At 39.4% G+C, this 20417-nt stretch overlaps 1 protein-coding gene across 1 annotated transcript in view; it reads left to right on the top strand.

The window, feature by feature from the left end:
* The window catches only part of alk (ALK receptor tyrosine kinase), a 305956-nt gene that overhangs the window by 266540 nt on the left and 18999 nt on the right, over positions 1 to 20417 (top strand). The window contains exons 12-19 of the mRNA XM_034857394.1: positions 2128 to 2293; positions 3784 to 3931; positions 8051 to 8161; positions 9090 to 9231; positions 10360 to 10527; positions 12455 to 12553; positions 17321 to 17476; positions 18554 to 18667. Of these exons, the coding sequence (XP_034713285.1) occupies positions 2128 to 2293; positions 3784 to 3931; positions 8051 to 8161; positions 9090 to 9231; positions 10360 to 10527; positions 12455 to 12553; positions 17321 to 17476; positions 18554 to 18667 (1104 nt within the window). The remainder of the gene's footprint in view (positions 1 to 2127; positions 2294 to 3783; positions 3932 to 8050; positions 8162 to 9089; positions 9232 to 10359; positions 10528 to 12454; positions 12554 to 17320; positions 17477 to 18553; positions 18668 to 20417) is intronic.

Below are 20417 nucleotides of genomic sequence, written 5' to 3'. Positions count from 1 at the left end.
GTGTGTGTGTGTTTGTGTGTGTATGTGTGTGTGTGTTTTGTAGGTCAGAGGGGATGATGAGTGTGCACACTACATATTAGAGAAGACCTTCATCTGTGAGGGCACATCTTGTTTTTGTTTGTTCTGCCGAGTGCCTATCACAGAATGGCTCATTACGCAGTTGGGTGTGCGTGTGTGGCCGTGTGTATGTGTGTGGCCATGTGTGTGTAAGAGACCACACATGTTGATGGACCAACAAGATTGGTCCGCTAGGTTGAAGTGTCCAACGGCACCCTGGGAAGATGGGACAGAGAAATCGAATGGAATATATGGCTATCTTTGACACCAGCTGCGCTATTGTCAAAAAGTCATGCTCACTTTACATAACAAGGTTCTTAATCAAGAACTCATGGCTCCATATAAGAAAAACAAAATGAAGAAACAACATTCAGACTCTATATCTTACCTTTAGTTCTTTCTCTTTAACATGTCCCACCATAATTGATCGCCAATTTAGAGTAAACTATTAAGCACAGTAAGATTTACATCTAACGCACCGTTTGTCTTTGGAGGCTTTTCTGCTCCAGTGATGAATTTGTCTTAACTCTTTCTACCTTGTTGGTGTTGAAAATACTGACTTGAGGGATCAATTTACTCCTGCTGGATGGGAGCCAGACACAACTCCAGTCACTCTACAACTATTTTTATTCCGTTTTACACTAGAAGTGCATTTGCTACAACCAGACTGAACTCCAAATCCTTCTCTTACCCTAGTAGTGTTTAAAGTGTTTTTGAAAATATTGGCCTGCTTGAAATTGTCTCTGCTGGCAACACTTTACCAAACTCAGAAGAGACAGAGCATCATTCAGTGTGAAGCACTGATGTTGGATCACTTACCGGGTGCCCTTGGAACCCAACCAATCGTGAGGATCAGACTGACAAATTGGATGCTCGACATTGCAGTCCATCCAAGTTTCAGCAGTAATGTTAGTCATCATTTGAACTGGCAGCAACAGACACAGCCACTCTAGATGAATGCTTTTTCCTGGCAAAATTATTACAACCCAAAAGCTCATTACTTCTTTTCTTATGAAGGTACAATTTTTCTCCATAAATGAAATTTAGAAAATTAGAAAAATGTGTATATTCTCATTTTGTTGTTCATAGGTACACAGACACACACGCATAATAAATAAATACCAGCTTCCTGCAATTATTTTGTCAGAGTGGATTTTGGCAAGAGAGCCTGGGATCAATTGTTGGGCTTCAACTCTAAGCAGGTTACACAGCAGGTGACTTAAAAATCAGAAGGTGTTGTGGTGGGGGCATCATAAGTTTAAGTTGCACTCCTGAGACTAGTCTCATGCCATCTCTTGTCCTTCCTGTGTCCCATTTAATGACTTTACTACTGCATCTGTCCTAACAACAACAACATAATTAAAAAGCCCATTCTGCTAGTATCTAATCACAAACAGTGTTACAATCACATTGAGCAGCAACTCAGAGGCTATGAAAGCCATCATGTCAGTTGCTCTGTTGCAGGAATGATTTTGAATTTAGCTTGTGTCAGATTTGCAGCCCAGCTCTTAAGTTAATAACTAATCTCAGTCTTTATAGCTGACGAGAGGGGGGGGTGTGATTCGCTACCTGGTGTCTTCCCTGCTGCTCTGTGTTCACAGGTCTTAAATCAGTATTTAGTATTGCAGCGTTAAGTCCTTCCACGTCCATCTGACAAAACTAATCTTGTGCTAATTACAGTTAAAGGAACTCCAATTAGCATCTACACATGGGATTACACAGAAAATGAGGAGAAATGTCTGTCACCTGTGATCCTGTCACTACGTCCCCTTCTGCAGTTGTGAATATGATAATAGTAGCAGTTATAAAGAGTAGCTCCCATTTCCAAGCTTGCCTTACAATTGTTATAATTTTCTTCATATTTGTTTATTTAAGTTATATTGATGTGAAAGTGGAATTTTGAAGTGGAGTTCATGTTAGACAATTAGAACTGTAATGAGTCTGTGTTGCACACTGAATTTCAGTCTCTCTGTCATCTTTAAATGCATATGTGACTGAATTCAGAATGTGTGCTTCTACGGCTGTGTGCTCCATGAAGTGCTAAATGTTGTTTTTTATCTTCATGTGCAGCCAAAAAATGGATTTTTCACACCTGTGGGGCTGTTGGCCCTGAAGGCCCGACTCCCACTCAGTGCCTCAACTCCTACTGGAACAGCAACGTCAACGTGACTGTAGGCACCCGAGGGCCCTTCAAAGGGATTCAAATGTGGAGGGTCCCAGAAACTGGCACCTACAGGTAGGGCTGTTGCCAGAGTAAAAAGCCTAAGAGCCCTCAACAAACAAACCTTACCATTATTTATACAACATCCACTCTGTGACATTTGTATGTATGCATTGCTGGGCCAATCATTGGGTACATACACTTGGCCTAATGAGCACTCAACATACAAACATCACAGTAGACATTTAACCTCTCTTAACCACACTGTGCAACTCACATTTTTCACAACAATGCAGACTCTTCCTCACGCCCACCTCCACTCCTTTGTGCATCAGCATCAATCTTCTACAAGCAAACAGAGAAATATCACTATCAGATTCTTGCAGGAGGTTGCAGAGGCTGGAGTAATGGCTGTTAAATAGCATGAATAACTCCACACCTTTGGACTCCAAAATCCAAAAAACCACCCACCTCCACGTCTGGTCTTTTTAGGTTTCGAATACCTCAATAATCAGCCTTAGCACCTTAACTTCAAACTGTGTACAGCTCTGGGATTAATGCTGTAATATCCACTACCTTGTGCAGAGCTCAATATGCCTCCTATGGGCCTTCATGACAACATAAGGCATTTTATGAGGCGTTTAACATGGATTTGACTTGGATGGTTCATACAAAAAAAGTATTTGAAAGCTTCTAGCCTCCCACGTCAACACAAGAACAAACAGGCACACTCACACACACACTGCTGAGCTCAGCCCTGCCAAAACTCTTGAGTCTTAAAATACCCAACTAACCACTGCGTGGACAGCTCCGTCTTAACACATGTCCCAGAGTTTTAGCAAAACACCTTCTGTCTTTGCACAAGCTCCAGAATAGTGATCTGGTGGAGGTCTGGATTCTGCCTGGTTTTTCTGGCAGAGCCTGTAAATGAAGCTGACAGACGGTCACAAAGATGAATATGCGCTCTGCATCTCCCAAAAGTCATTAGGCAAACAGCTGAGGTAGCTACTGAGCACCGGGCAGCGATCACTCTCTCTCCACAAAGCTCGACCACCAGGGAAGAGAAATATGGAAGCGCCACCAAAAACCAATCAAGTTGTGTGGGTGTATTTTATCCTGGCAAGAACACTGGAGCATTTCAAATGAGTTTCTTCTGCAAAGAAGGTGTTTATTTGTATGTATGTCTCTGTGTGCTTGTGTGCCCATGCACTCTGTAGTCTGCTCTTGATTTTCTCTATGTGTACCATGCTAATTCAAACTGTTTTATTTTAAAAACACCTAGGGTGAATGTGTGTTTCAGTGTTTCCAAATTTGAGTTATTTAATGTTGTGAACTCATGAAATCGCAGGTGGAATACACGGTGCTGTTCATGAGCCTCAGGTTATTTCTGATTAAAACCTACTGTACAGCTTAGGATAGCCCATTGTCCATAAAAACCTCTCAACCAGATGGAAACAACAACAAAATCAACCATCCTTTTGTTTCCTGTATCATTAGGATAATTATACTGCTAATGAGTGTGTTGTGTGTGGATCTGTGTGTCATTTGTTTCTGTTACACCGCAGGATCACAGCCTACGGTGCAGCTGGCGGCCGAAGCGTGTTGGCAATGAGCAGGTCCCACGGTGTCTACATCACAGGAGACTTTCTGCTGAGGAAGGGTGAGCTGCTCTACATCCTGGTGGGACAGCAAGGAGAAGATGCATGCCCCAATGTAAGTCTATTATCATGCAGTTCATAGATGTTCAGTGACCTACCCATCACTACCCAATCCATACTCGAAACCCGTTTTGTTCAGGTTCTATCCCCTGATTAATAGGCTATACTGACCCTAACCATTCTAGGTTAATGCCTAACCTCAACCATCTTTGCACATGCAAATTGGGCTTTAGATAAAAAAAATGATGCCTTTGACTTCATCACCAAGGTTGAAATTAAAAAGAAAGGAATGTTGGCCATCAGTCATAAAAGTGAAACAAAATGGTTGTCACATTGAGAATGGTTGCTCACGCTCACCCTCCTGTCCACTTATCTTTATTGACATGAATCCCAATAAGTCTGATTGTATGAAAATAATTGTTAAGTTTATGCAAGAGAATATCAGCCAAATGGTCCGCCACATGAAGTGTTGCTGCCTCAACGAATTGTGTAATTGCATTATCTCCTTTACTTTGGTGAAGGATGCTGAAGGAAATCTTAAAGAAAGCATTGCAGCACATTTCTTAGCATTTAGAGAATTCAACCAGCTCTCATCATGGCTGCCACTTTGATTCGTACAGTGTATTTCACTATGAACCTTCCCAAGGAAAAAAAACTTGTTAACCGCAGACATGGTCTCCATCTATGTAGATGGATACAGAATTGTATTCCGTAGAATTAATGTAAAAGTTGGCGGTGCCATCATGAAGCCAAAAAGAAAACATTTCTCCCGTTTGCTTTTTTCAGTTTTCATTCAGAGCAGATTTGTATGATAGGGGTGTCCAAAAGAAACTTTATAAACCATTAGTTGTATTGTTAACCAAACAAGATGACACTCTTGGTTTAAAGAAAAACACTCAAGGAATGGAAATTCAATGTGCTTTCAGGTCTTTGTAGGACGGAGAGCGCCATCTAATGGGCTCAGAAAATAAAGAAAATGTTTCATGTTTTCATTTGAACATCACTATTGTATGCTGTAGCAGACAAAAACGCTATTTAGTTTCAGTTGGACTTTAATAGGATAACGTTGACATTCTGAGATTCAAAGAACCAAGAATCTGCTAATCCATTTCATGGACCCTAACCTCGCTTTGGATATCTCTGCTCTAAATTGTAAAATCTTATGGCCACCCACAACTGTTTAAATCTGTGAACGAAGCTCGCAGTGACCTCCCTGTTGTCTTTCTTGAGCTTCCTCAACATTACATTTTGCCAGAGGTGGCTGTCATCTGTTGTCCCCAGGAGTTTCTTCACAGTTCTTCACAGTTCACAATACTGAGACTAAAACCCTTACAATCCCTCTAGCCACCAACAAAACCATCCATCATCAAGTACTTATACATTTGAAAACTAAGGCCTGTCCCGTCAAAAAAATATAGTGAAAATGGGTTACTTGGTACTGCACTGTAACTTTTACTCTGGTGTTTTATCTGTTTTTGTTTTTATTTTTATTGTTTTTATGTAAAGCACTTTGAATTGCCCTGTTGCTGAAAGGTGCTATACAAATTAAGCTACCTTGCCTTGCCAAAGTTTGGCACTTATCATTGCTGCTTATGGATGTTTGTTTTAAAGGAAATTATGAACACATTCTAAAATTGTTAGACAAAACATTAAAATTAATTTATTTTTGTGAAATTCACACAAGGTTGTATAGGTATTTGTATGTCCTTAGAATAGTAAATTGTCAATGGGGGAATCAATCTCTCTCTTTGTAGATATTTTGATGTACACATACAGGCTTCTTTAAGCAAATAGAATTGTTAGCGACACGTCTCACCTTCTGCACTCAGAATATGAGCTGCTGCCATCTGGTAGGAAGTTTAGAGTGCCTCGCTGCAGACTTAACCATTTCAAAATCTCATTTATCCTAGTGTTTATTAAGCTCCTAAATAGCTGCAAGTAAAAGGCAGAACAGGCCTGCATGATAATGGAGATTTGTAATTGTTTTACTGGTCTTTGCTGGTGATCTCTCTCCCCTTTTTCTTCTATTTATTATTATTTATTTTGAGTAATGTTTAACTAATACATTGCATAACACAATGTTGGGTTTTATACACCATCAGGACCATAGTACGGCCTGTGGTATGGAGTCGTACAGTATTTGTTCTTTGTACATGCTGTCTGTTTTTGTTTGTTTTTACTATGGCTCCAGCATGGGTTAAGTGCCCAAGACAAATTTCCCACGATGTGGGACAATACAGTTAATCTTAAATCTTGATCACATTTATGTATCAGTGTCATGAAATGCTACTTTTTATGATTAGAAATTGATTCCATATTAAGATCAGCCATGTGTTATGCAAAGACAGCTACAATATGTTCACACAGAAGTATCTTCTGCATAATATATTAGTCTTATTAATGTTCTGCTTAATGAACTGGTAATAGCACTTATCTTAGGATGGCAAGTGCTAAAGAGAGAGCATAAAACAAGGAACATTGGCACCATAGAAGTTAAATTGCAGAAGCGAGAAACAGAAAAATCTGGTTAAAAATGAAAAGCCTTCACATGGAATCTAAATGTTGACATGACACTAATAGTTTTAAGAAGTGAGTTCTAATATGGTGCAGATTTAGCAGCACTTAATGTATTACAGTGGTTATAGCAGGACATGAGGCAGCTCAAGTGCCTGTTGTGTTTTGTGGCTTTGTTTTCAGGAGGCAGAATGTGTGGCTTAGCAAGCAGGGGTCCTCCTCACCACTGTCATCCAGTTATTAGTTTTTAACACAGTGTGTCTTGAAGTGCTCAGTGCAGACAGCAGCGAGGGACTGGGCTATTCCATTGCGAGGCTGAAGTCGTTTAAGGTTCCTCTTATTTTCCCCCCAGTTCTGACGAGAGACAGCGACTCTCTCCAAAGGGTCATTCTGAAAGTGAGTGTTTTCTCACACCAAGCCTCCCTTCTGGCGAGGGATATAATACACCCTTATTCTGACAAATACTTGCTTTTTCCACGCGTGTCTTTACTTACTACTTTCTACCGTGCGCACACAGGTTCTCAAGCGCACACACACACACACACACACACACACACACACACACACACACACACTGCTTTGTGTCGTTACTCCTTTCTCAGACACAAATTCAACATAAATTGAGAAGCTGCAATGACAGAACAGGCTGAGGGGGAGAAAGAGTGAGGAAGACTCTTTCAGAACATTTGAATGCACTTCCTTTAACCCCCTCTATCTGTCAATCGCAGTCACTAAAGTCCCGCCTCCACCTCCCTCCCAGCCTCTTAAGGCTTCTGTTAAGACGGGAGAGATGAGCAACTGTGAGCGTGTGTTTCGGTGTTTGAGTGAGATTTAGACAGAGAGTGAGGGGAGAAAACTCATGCCCTCTCACTCTCAGAGGGGGACTGGCTCTGGGCAGTTCAGCATGATAGCACACACAAGGCAGACACATACATTTGCAAAACCTCAGCTGAGGCAGAGCCCCTGCTTCTAACATCACTTGCCAACAAAACTTCTAGTTCCAATTTTTCTGTTGCTATTGGTCAACAAGGTTAATCAAGTTAAAAGATATTGACTTTATAATAATTTTAGACAGTTTCAACATACAGTTAAGATGACAAAGATGGCTATTGTTATTGGTATCAATTGACCTGGTATAATATGAACTTGAATATAATGTCATATAATACATATACATATAATTTAATGTCAATTTTGTAAAAATCAGGCTCTATTTACACATCTGCAACATAATTAACCATACAGTATTTACAGTATATTTAATTCGTTTTTTGTCAAACCCATTAGCCTCATTTACTCCAATTAGGTTTCAAATAGCATATAAATCAACTCCAGATATGTCTTATTCAGCCGGTAACATTAATCCATCACTTTGAACAGGAAGCTGTTCTACAATAGTCGGACAGATTTATAGTCATATAAACAGGAAATCAGTAAATACTCCAATCTTACTGGAATTGTCTTATGAAGGGAACATCGGTCCTTGCCTCTCAGTTCCTGTGTGCATCTGGATATTTCTGTGTGGTATTTGCTCACCATTTTAATGCTTAAGCCTTAGACTCACAGCAGCTGGAGGTTTGGCAACTGCTCAGCCTTCTCATACAGTGACATCCATGAAAGCAATTCTTTGGTGAACTGACATCTCTCTCCCCCCCTGCAGTCCAACATCATGCTGAACAGGATCTGCCTGGAACAGAGCGGCCCAATGGTGAACAAAACCCAAGTGAAAGGGGGCGGAGGAGGAGGTGGTGGGGCTACTTATGTGTTTAAGGTAAGAAGGTGCTAAGGGAATGACACTCTAAAGGACAGGGAGATATTTTTAAGTTTAATATTTTTAAACTGCTCGTAGTTTTTAAAGATAGTGTATGATATGATGAAAATATCTCTCTTATATAAAAACATCTCTAATATACTGTATAAAATTAGCCCAGTCTCTCTGTTGCTAGAAGTACAATACATGAAACAATGCTGGTTTTGGGGATGTCAACATGTTATCAGTACCACTGTATCATTCAAGCTATTCATTTCACTGAGATATTGTTGGCAGCCTACTGTCACTCATTATATCAATGATCATTAAGCACTGGAGTTATTTGGTGTCTCTAGATAAGCTGACTAACATGCCAATCTTCCATAACCCAAAGTATTCTTTGAAGTACTTTCATGTTTTGAGAAATACATGCTTTGCTTTCTTGCAGAGAGTTAGATGAGAAGATTAATACTACTATTATTTCTGTCCAATAAATATGAGTCTACAACAAGCAGCCCGTTACCTTAGCTTATGGTTGTTTCTACACTTCTGTAGATAACACGTGGCAGCTCAGCTCCCATGAAAGCACTAAAATCAGACATATGTGGAAGTCACTAATACATTGGCAACAACCATTATTGTAGTTTCAAATAATTTTTTAATTTTAATGATAGAAAAATTGTATCCAAACGCCCCATATTCTCTAGTGAATGACAGCATTGCTGAACATCACCACCAAATCACAAGGTGTGCAGTAAACTACTGCACCAGGCTAGCTGTTTCCCAACAACTGATGGCTCCAGCCACATTATTACCATACACACATTAGATGGTATTACTCTTCTCATCGAGCTCACAGAAAGAAAGCAAATAAGCGTTTCTCCCAAACCCACTCTTTTGAAGTTCAGGAACCACTACATGAATTTAACTGTAAACAATAATTACCCAGGTGCACAAAGATGTGTATTTCCCCCTCATCATCGCTGCTGGGGGAGGTGGTCGGGGCTACAGCAGCCTGTCAGAGACCCAGCTGGAGCAGATGGACTATGACCCTAGCCAACCGGGACGCAACGGGAAGTCAAATGCTGCAGGTAAACACAGCTTTCAAGTGTGTGTTGGTACCATTTGAATATGTGTGCAGCTGATTGTGTGTTGTTCATGAGTAAAGAAAATCAATATACTGAGTGTATATTCTGTAGCAGTTATGTAAGTTCTGTAAGTGTTAGTGAGAGAGCTTGGCCCAGGGAGAGACGGTGTAGTTAGTGTGGATGAGATGAGCAGATGACTAATACGCCATTACAGAACTATAGTGTACTATATATGGCTTATCTTTCCCCACTTAATGATGACAATGGCATCGTTTATTATGTTCCCGTCTGCATGTACACAACCTTATAAGTTGAGTTTGCTGATAGCCTGAAGTGGAAGTGCTTATTTGCAAGTCTACCTGTACTTGTAAACACATCCATTTATCCTTGAGGTGTTTGTGTCTTAATGCAAACGTTTCGTAGACGTTCCATCTTAGGGTGTTGGTGTTTTGGTGAAAACAAAATACAGCGTGTTCTACTCATGATTATTCATATGGATCACAGAACTACATGCTCTATTCTACCAGTGTAATGTTACATCCATGCACATTGAATTATTTATGTGCTCAGTGTTGACTAACAGCCAAGAAGACATAAGATATTGATTTTAACATTTTCACAAAACCCAAGGTTTACTTTTGAGGAAACTCAGTGAATGAAAAATTAAATATTCAGAATGTCTGGGGTGTTTTGTTGCCAGTGTGGTGAGATGTGTATTTTTCTTCATTTGTTTGTTTCTCTCAGGCGTCAGAGAAGGAGGGAAATGAAAGAGGAAAATTAAATTGGCTACTGTTGGGGAATATAGGAGGGATTAGTTTTAACTTTATTAGCTATAACTTTTATCTTGTGTTACCAGGTTGTGTGTGTGTGTGTGTGTGTGTGTGTGTGTGTGTGTGTGTGTGTGTGTGTGTGACACAATAAAACAGCTTTACGCAATATGCTGTCACAGTGCAACAAACCATCATCATATTTACGGCTTAGCATTTTCCCCACAACATTTACCCATTATTATACCCATTTAAAGGCTTTCTCTTTCTCTCTCTTGCTCTCTCTTTATGTCACAAACACTCTAAATCACTCCACAGCATAAAACTCCACATCATGTCAAAGTTGTGTTGTGTTTGGTCACAGGTGGAGGCGGAGGTTGGAATGACAGTCCTCCTGTCAGTCAGGGCGGCAGACCGTTGGTGCTCGGAGGCCAGGGAGGGCAGGGCTGTCATAAATTCTGGAAGACCCGTGGTGGCTTCGGGGGCGGCGGGGGTGGCTGCATCTCCGGGGGTGCCGGAGGAGGCTACAGAGGTGAGGTCAAAAGATTTGCAAGGTTTTTCTGGAACATCTGAGAAAACAGGAGTTGAGGAGGATCTGAGGAGTTTAAGTCCAATTTATGCTTCGGTGTTAAATCGACGGCGTGGGTACCTACGTAGGTACGTCGAGAAGAGATGCAGCGATGAAGTGATTTCACTATTAACAGCGCTTCAAAACGTCACAGTTATTTAAATGTAAAGGCGCTGCTACACTGAGTGTTAACTGACTGCAAATTATGTGTAGCAGTGTGTGCAGTTCTTATTTAACCTCCTTGACAACGTAAACGCTTGTGTTTGCGCTCAAGCGCTGCACACAAAAAGTACTGTCCCTCCAAACTTTTACTTTAAACAAACCATTCTAAATTATAACTATGCCGAAAAGTTTTATTAAAAAAAAGTATTTTTTTGCACCAACAATACATCTAAAAACACTGGTCTGCATTTCTTTCAAATCTACAGCAGTCATATTCACTGTGTTCACTCAGAAGGAATCACTGCACATGGGTAGGCATTTTTAATAACATTTTCACCGTGTTTTAAGGCTAAAAAAACATTTAAAACTTGCCCCTTTGAAGCCTGTTGGGTGCTACCACTATCAGAAAAATAACACGATGTAGGCAACACCGATTGTTCTTATTTTGCTATCTACTGACAGCATTCCAAATTTAGAAACAACAGAGCTACTTGTTGGAATCGACCGGAATTCTCCTTTAAAGGACAGCAGTCTCGTTTGTGGTGTGACTGAGTCACCTCTAGTCTCTATTCTTTTCAGATGTATTTTAATAAAAAGGTTGATGATTGATCATATAATCATTTTCAAAACATTCATAACTGTAACTGGTATTTCTGTTTGTGTGTGTATAACACATTTAAATCTAAAGTGTTCATGTAATTTTATACATTAGCAAGGAAATTAATTAATTGTTAAGCCTATAGTCGTTCCAACAAAATATATAATTGTATTTTAACATGGAGATCCGGACTCTACGCCGTTGCCTTACGTGCAGCTCTCAAAAGCTGTCGCTGTCGCAGCGACACAAACCGCAGCAACTTTGATTCGTCCGCTTGGCCGTTTCTTTGTAGGGTTTTATTTCCCCCGACTTATTTCCAGGTTCTCCTTCTCGCTTGCTCTACCACACACTCTCCATGCACAAACACACATACTGGCCCTGATATTGTCTTAGAAATCGACGCACACAGTAACGCACAAGCATAAACTATAGGCCACTTACGTAGGCTACGGTGAAAGCTCTGCGTGGAGCCTCCGCAGATGTATAAACCCGCTTTACACAGATAAGGGTTTAGGTCATATCCCAGAAATAAAATCCCTGCTTCAATTATTTGAAGTCAATCTGGAGTAGACCATGAATTGTACTGAGTGTATATCATTAAGCCTTGTGTAAAATAAACTTGAATGAGCCACAGTAGATAACTGGGGGAAGTACAGCATAAGGCATGAAAAGAAATTACATTGACATTTTAAATATATATATATGTGTGTGTGTGTGTGTGTGTGTGTGTGTGTGTGTTTATTTATATATATATATATATATATATATATATATATATATATATATATATATATATATATATATATATATATATATATATATATATATATATATATATATATATATATATATATATTACATTAGAATGCATTGGGAGGTAAAAGGATGAAATATGTAAATACAAACATGTATATGGTTACAAAGGGGGGACAATCAGAGTAAATGTGACTGGGGTTACAGCAGATGGTACTGTATGACACAGGTCCTTTGTGGACAATTCATTCATTGTGTTTCTGTCTGTAAAATGTACTTTTAAATGTTTTTGTCCAATTCCGATAACATATAGCGTGTGTAAATAAGTATACGGATGCACCAACGGTTTGTCACTGTGTTTTGGATCCTGGTGTCTAGGTGGTAACACATCCATAGATAACAACGCCAAACACGACGGAGACGATGGCACGTCCTTCCTCAGTCCAGAGGGAGAGCCCTTCCTCTACCCTCTGAAAGGTAATGTGAAAAGATAGGCCGTCAAACTAGTCAGCAGTCAACGCTTGCAGTCAAGCAATTTGTATTGAGTGCTTAATACCTTTGTAGTGTTTATAGGTGAGTCAATGTGTTTGTACCTCACAGAAATGATTAGAAAAACAGTTTTTGCTGTTGACATTTTAAATGAGTTCTTGTTGTGATACACCCGGTTTGCTTCACTGCGGGCTTTCACACATGACTAAAATAGCTTTGTATAGCAAGATGAGAATGAGTTGCTTCTGCATGTCACATCAAAAAAAAGGATATTGTAAAGATGTGCAGCAGATATGGACAGCCACAAAAGAGGAGAGTCTGGAGTTTTCTGACAGAAGACACACCCTGATTATTTGATTAAAATGCTACCAGATGGAAAGAACCGCTCAGTAAATCCATCTAGTATGCACCTGTTGACCCTTCTCTGCTCCATTTACATTTACATGACAGGTACTAAAAACACAGTCTGACTGAAAAATTCAGCTGCAGCGATGTCCATCTATACATCATCTAAGATTCCCTCTTCACTTAGCTATAGAGAGAAATAGGAAAGTGGAAAATATAAATTGAAGTGCTTTTTAAAATTGTCTTCCATTTGGCTGTAGTTCGCACTTTGAGAGCATCTCTCTCCCATTGAGCTTTAATGGGGGTGATGCTGTCTGGTGAAGCTGTGCTCCTTCCAACAGCCACACTCCTCAATTTGTCATTGAACTCGCTTAATTTCCTCGGAAGGAAAAATACTTCAGAGCTTTTGTTTCAAATTACACTTTTTGTTTATTTATTAAAATTCACATTGTTCTCACTCGTCTCTATTTTGGTCCCAGATGGTTAACATACTGTTGTTGTGTTTTTAATTAAGGAAGAAAATTCAATCGCACAGAAGATCGCTAATCTTAATATGTTGTCTTAAGATAAAACTATATTGCTGGCCAAGCAATGTTCTTTGTCCAGCACCAACTCCCAAATACATAAAGTGTCCCCATTTTTGTACCCTCACGACAAAGAAAATGACAAATTATATGCAGATAATACAGATTAACATCAGAGTAAATAAATGTTTACTCTGCAGTGTTTAAGGCTTTACGAAATTTTTACTGCTTGAAACTAGAATTTTGAGTGGTATGCATGAAAAGAGAGAGAAAGTGACATGATTTATAACCTGTAAATTACACGATGGCCAGAAACAATATCACAACACGCAGGGTGGAATACTAGGTAGTAAAATCTTTATATTTGATCATTTAAAAAATAAATCATCTCTGTGTACAGGTCTTACGCCTTAAAATCAGTTGCTCTTTCCTTAGAGGAGAAAAATGTCCACTTCAAAAACTGCCATAAAAATATAATTTCCCACTTTCACTGAGTTATTTTTTTAAACCAACTTCAATCCTCATCATTACTACTTAATAGTTATAATGCCATGTATTCTAAATGCCAGAGGGAATTTTCCATTTCCCCCACAGTCTGGGATTTGTCAGTGATTAGCAACAACACTGATTTTGATACATTTTATGCAGTGTAAAAAAAAATAAAAAACGTTACTTTAGAGCTGTGTTTCACATATGAAAATATTTCAAAAGGTGTATATAATTGAAAAACGTTCCCTATTGGGATGCTCCCTTCCTAAAACTGCTATAAAATCATGATGAATTAAAGTGCTCATTTTTTGCATTTTGGCTTTTTCCCTTTCCTTTATTGTGTAATTTATCTTTGACTGGTTCTTTATGCATTAACACAGCCAGAATGATCAAAAGATTTAAACGCCAAAAACATCTTTAGCTATGCATAGGGTCTAAGGGCATTTGTGGTTTGAATTTGTAATCACAAATGGCTACACCTAGTCTGGCTATCACCAGACCAAGCTGGAGCATGCTCAATAGATTTGAGATTGAGCTTTGGTCTGGGGAGTCTGCTCTGTATTTTCTCTGAACAAGAGGTGTGACCAATGGGCATAGTTCAAATGACTCTGTACGCAATTAAGCCGATCGGACCAACAATCCGGGTGACGAAGAAGGGACAGCGGCATCAATGGGTTGCTGCGCTTTAGTGGCGTTTGGTGGCTCCCGCCATGTTGAATGTAAACAAGAAGTTGCTTGGTCACTTCTCTATCCTCATTGTGTTAAACCCGCCAATAGCGCGCCAGGTAGATAAGCCAGTTTGTGATTGGTTTCCGCAAATTTGTAAACTGAAACCGAAGAATTGAACGTGCAGGTTTCCAGACCAAGCTACAAGACGAAATCAAATCACCAACAGAGTGGCCAAGGTTTACCCAGTCTACTAATCCACTAAACATAGGCTACTTCAAAATCAATCAGAAGGAAGAACACGCAAAGGACTACATCACGTCATCCAATCGTACTGCCATCACTGGGTGGTGGTAGGCACATAAGCAAACATTAATGTCATTAAATGGCCAGGAGAGTTTCTATAATCATATTAAATAAAAAAATGTCATGTGCATGTCAATTGAAGCAAATCATTTAACATGCTTAGGGGAGGAAAAGTATGTATCTGTAATGAAGTACTAGTCTAGCTTTGATAGTGGAGAAACTTTTTGTGTTGAATAATATCATTAAGAAATATGTATTAAATGTAATAGAAAAGACCTCATTACTTTCCTCACTCCAATTGGAGTATTAAAAAACAAGACTCACACCCACCCTTTAGTATGCAGTCAACATCTGTACTCATGACATTAGTATTCTCCCATCGTTTTTTTGTGGCTAGATTTATGTATCTGTACTTATAAAGCTGATAACAGAATGATGAGAGAAAATAGATTCTGCAGATGAATGCATTTGCTTTGCTTACCAAACAGTACAAGCTTTCACGGACAGCCCATAACTAATTCACGTTAGACTGATTTGTCCGTGCTTGCTGTAGTTTACAATTAAGACAATTGGTTCTTTTTAGACCTAAATAAAGTACTGGATGTTGTAAATTCTTTCTAAAACAATTCATGGTGCTGTGAGCAGTTGTCTCGTGGAGGGCAGACAGTCTGCAGGTTTTGTTCTTGATCCAAGACCACAGCAGATTGTTTCACTGATAAACAGACATTTAGTGCAAATCAGTAAATTAATTTGGTTTAAGGTAAGAGTAGGCTGGAGCAAAAATATGTGAGCTTTTGGCCCCCCACACAACACAATGACGCATGCTGGCTCTATTCATCTCTTATAATTTGTACTGGCTGGGTAGTACACTTGTAAACCGTTGTCGGTTACAGGTTTGAGGCTTTGGATTGTTGGATGTTCACAAAAACTAGATAACCACAGCAGTAATCAATATTCCGTTTTAATATGATTTACCTGATAAACTAAAGTTCAGTCCTCACATTTATAGTAATAACCACATTTTCCTTTTGTGTGTGTGTGTGTGTGTGTGTGTGTGTGTGTGTGTGTGTGTGTGTGTGTGTGTGTGTGTGTGTGTCTGTGTGTGTGTGTGTGTGCGTATACACACAACTTCCAGGATACATTTTCTTGACTGTGCTGTAAACCAGGTGTTTTCACCTCCACCCATTTGCCAACAAACCTTTATTTGATAACATTTATTCAAGACACACACCTGATAATCATACTGGATTCTCTTACTTTTCACATCAGAAAAGTGCAAGGCAGTAAGGTCTTAGAGGGATGTTTGTATTTAATAGTGTTTTGTCACAATTAAAATCTGTAATTACATGTTAGCCTACAGGAAGATACACTGTGTGTTGTCAAGTGGTTTAATTCTCTTTGGTGTCTAAATATGTTGGCATATGATTTCTTTAAGCCACACAGCTAAGCTAGGAGGTATAATGAAATTAATATGGTTAAATCGAGTTCGTAGGCGTGGCCCATACTGAAATGAAGTGGATGAGATTGACAGACAGACAGAACACGTTGTTTTTTTAGCCTCCTTGCTTTCTTTGGTTGGAAATAGAACTTTAAACCTATTGGCAACAAGAGAGAAAGAGAGAGGCAATCCATCAGTTTGTACTCGCCTCCCCCCTGATGATTTAGAGTGACTATTGTGAATGCTTTGATTATTTGTGATGACAGTTTGCTTTAGTTTTAACAGCTAGCACCTTCTCACCATAATTCTCCCTCCATTACATTGAAAAAAACTCAGATAAGAAGGGCAGACTATAGGGCAGTCATATGCAGAGACAAAGTGCAGCGCATGTGTACGTCATCATCGCTTCTAGCTATGTTACATATAGCTGTTATCTCATTCAGCGTTTCCCCACAAACATAGATCATATTTGCATTTGTAGCTGACCCGGGGTGGGGGGTCTACGCGTGGAAGAGGAGCAGAATTCTTATATTAATTGTACTGCAAATAGTTTTGGCAACTTTGTATAACAGTTTAAATAGACAATCTGCCCACAATCCTGTCCTTAAGGCTATAAGGGTGCAGGGGCAGTTACAGCACACAGTGTAATCTTTCAACAAACAAACAAAACATACATTTACTCTTTGACAAAACAAAAGATACCACAAGTTGTAATTCTGTTTAACAGCCAGATGCTGTTCACCTCTTTGTGACCTACTACACGCAAGACAACAAAATAGAAACTTAAATGTTACTGTATATGTTATTAACTTTTTGAGCACTTGATCATGAACAAAATTGAGAACAAATATATGGTTCATGTAACTGGCTGTAAACTGGGTGATTATGCTGGTGAGAATTAAACCTAGAAAAGCTATCATTGTACATTCACTGTAAATGATTTCTAATAAATTACGTGTGTCTGTGTGGTTGTGTGTGTTTGTGTAGCTATGGAGGGGGATGGTGAGGTGATCATCAGCCCAGTGCAGAACTGCAGCCACTGTGAGAGCGGTGAATGCCACGAGACCAAAGACAGCATTGTCTGCTACTGCGATGATGACCTGATCCTGGCACCAGACGGGGTGTCCTGCATCAACGCTACAGGTCTGACATATAGGACTGCACATACACATACATACTTTACAATCTGTAATGAAGAAACATAGTCATTTTCTCTGTTTTCCACACAAGTATATGACATTAATCCAAACGGGGAAATGAGTTAAGCTGAATGTAATTGTACCTGTAATAGACTGTGACTCAGTGCATAGATAATAAATTAATCTGCAGAAGTAATTATGCCTGGGAGGCTCTGTACTTTATTGAATCTTTATCTAAAGATTCTTTTAATAGGACCTTAATCATTAATAATAATCAATCTGTAGGATAAGCTAACCCTTTAATGAAAATGAATATAGCTATTGCAATGTCCGCTGGTTGAGTCCTGTTCTGTGATTTATCTCTGTGCCACAGTCAGATAAAAGCTCTTTATCCTGTCATGTCAAGGACGTAGGTTAAAAGACTTAACCTGGATACTCATGTAGTGATAATGTACAATGGATTCGGGAAAGAGCCTAAGTTCTTGCAACTGACAATATATTAAGTCAACCTTGACTAAAAATCAGTTTTCACATGTGCTGTGTCTTCTTCTTGAGGTAAACTGCAACAAAGGAATGTAGACAACCTCCTCTGGACCTAGAATTGCCTCCTCAATTATGATTATTAATCTCAGATGAATCATGGGTATATGAATGTAGATCTGAAATGACATAATATGGCAGGATGTCACTTTATAATTTTAAGCAAAATAACAGGGCTATTAGCATTTCAATGCTGTCTTAATGACCTAGAGTGTCTCCTTGCCCTATGATTTGCAAATCTGCTCTCTGTAATGACAAGCAGTAGATAATTCTATGATGCTAGGTCATAAAAGGTCACCGTCTCAATATGGTCTCTCTCGGTGTGCAGATTTGTTCCTCAGCTTAGACAAGTGAAATGAGATCTTCCCTTGCCATTGAAAAGGGAATTGGCATGCACCGGTTGTTGCTGCTCCTAAGCTCTGTTGTGTCATCGCTTTCACATCATTAATTAAGTGGGGGATCAGAGTGGCGAAGTGAATGTTAATACTCCTCTGGGGAAGATAACAACTGTGCAATGCTGTTGTTTTCCCTTGTATTGCAGAGGTGTCTCTGCTGCCTCCCCAGCCGTCTCTTTCCCACCTGGCACTTGGTCTGTCTGTAGGCACCTCGGCCCTCATTGCCGCCCTGCTGCTGGCTGTTTCCGGAGTCATGATAAGTAAGTCAGTAACTCCCTATTCGCACTGCATTAGTAATACCTGGTGACGTCTAGTCATTTGTAATAATTACGGAGGTTGTCTGTCATCTTAATCCTGTGCAAAACCGGGGTTTGATTCTAAATCACACTAGGTTCCCACATGATACCAATTTTGTGTGATTAGGGTTAAGGATAGTTAAATCACAATATATGGTGCAAATTAAAATGAATTACTGTAAAACTTGCTCTGATGTCCTTAGACAACAAAAATGTTATTATATTGTATATTAATATATTTTTTTCCATTTTCACTGAGTCTTTTAACCAACTTCAATCCTGATCATAACTACCAAATATACATTGTTTTCAGAATTCATGAAATGCCAGCTTATACATAATGTCACTGTGGCAGGCATTGGTTTTGGCGCATTGCAATAACACTGCAGTGCTCCATAATACAGCAGCAAAGCCCCTGGTAGAAATAGGGAAAAATTCCACATATTTGCTCCATAGGGCAAACATGAGAAAATGGCTCAATCTGGTGGAAAATAGTAAAAACTACGATTTTGAACCCAGGCCTCTAGATTGAAAGCCTGATATAATAATGCATGTTTTTATGCTGTAATGGCATTTTTTCCTTAAGAGTTTTGTGTCTATGTCTATTTTAGCTACACAGTTTATTATAGACTTATTTGAAGAGTTGATGTTAAACTTCCAAAATTAAAAATCAATCTCACGAAAAGAAAAATGTGTTTTGTTGTATGAACTATTTCTTTTTTTCCAAAAAGAGTGCTTCGGATAACTAACAATTACTTAGAGTAAACAATTGGAGATTGGAGAGGCCTATCAGTTACTTACTGTTTAAAGCTCAAATACATATGCAACTTGTGAAAAGGGTCATAATTATTCACAGAGAGTAACTGGCTCAGGAGAACAAAGAACACATATGACATGCAGTAACTTAACACAATAAAGTTGACAACTCCCAAAGTGAACATCGAGAAGGTGGGAAAGTTGAAGTAGTTAAATGCTGTTGCTAAATGCTTCAGAGGTGGACATTATAGTAGTTTTTGTAATTTCTGCTTTATTCTTCTGTTTGCACAATACACACACATTAGCGCTCTCTCTCTCTCTCTCTCTCTCTCTCTCTCTCTCTCTTTCTCTCTCTCTCTCTCTCACCCTCTCTCCCTCCTTCTCCCTCTTCTTCTCCCTTTCCCTCTCTTTCTCTTACACTCACACACAGTTTTCCAGTGTCTGTCCCGGTCCCTCTCAGATGGCCTTTGCAAGTTGTTGTCAGAGTGGGAAGTGAACCTTGCGGCCAGTGCAGACATCCGTCTGCTTGACTGCTTTCAGGCTATTACAGCCAGACAAATGCACTCATTGAGCCATCATCTCCTCCACACATGCCCACGCTCACTCTCACACTCACAGACATCCAGATTCCCACCTACACTCTTGCAGACACGGCGGGAGCTAAAGGGGTGTGGGATTACCTCTGTGATGAATGAAATGTGCTAATGATGGATGAATGCTTAGCTGGCGGCTGACAGCAGTCGTACATTAGAAAGCGCTTGGTAAATAAATAACTCCCTTACACACACACATAAGCATACACACATAAACAATTCTTCCTGCAACTAACGTGTTCCCAGCTCAGGTCGAGGCTATGAGCACTAAAAAATGTGTAGTTTTGTGTGTGTAAGAAAGAGAGAAGAAAAAAAGCAAGTGTCCTATGCAGTGAAATTAATTTGCTTGCAATATGAAGGAAGGT

This window comes from Etheostoma cragini, chromosome 20 (genome assembly GCF_013103735.1).
Source record: "Etheostoma cragini isolate CJK2018 chromosome 20, CSU_Ecrag_1.0, whole genome shotgun sequence".
NCBI classification, from domain to species: domain Eukaryota; kingdom Metazoa; phylum Chordata; class Actinopteri; order Perciformes; family Percidae; genus Etheostoma; species Etheostoma cragini.
The sequence above is the reverse complement of the archived record's forward strand: the minus strand, read 5'-3'. Positions and strand labels throughout refer to the sequence as shown.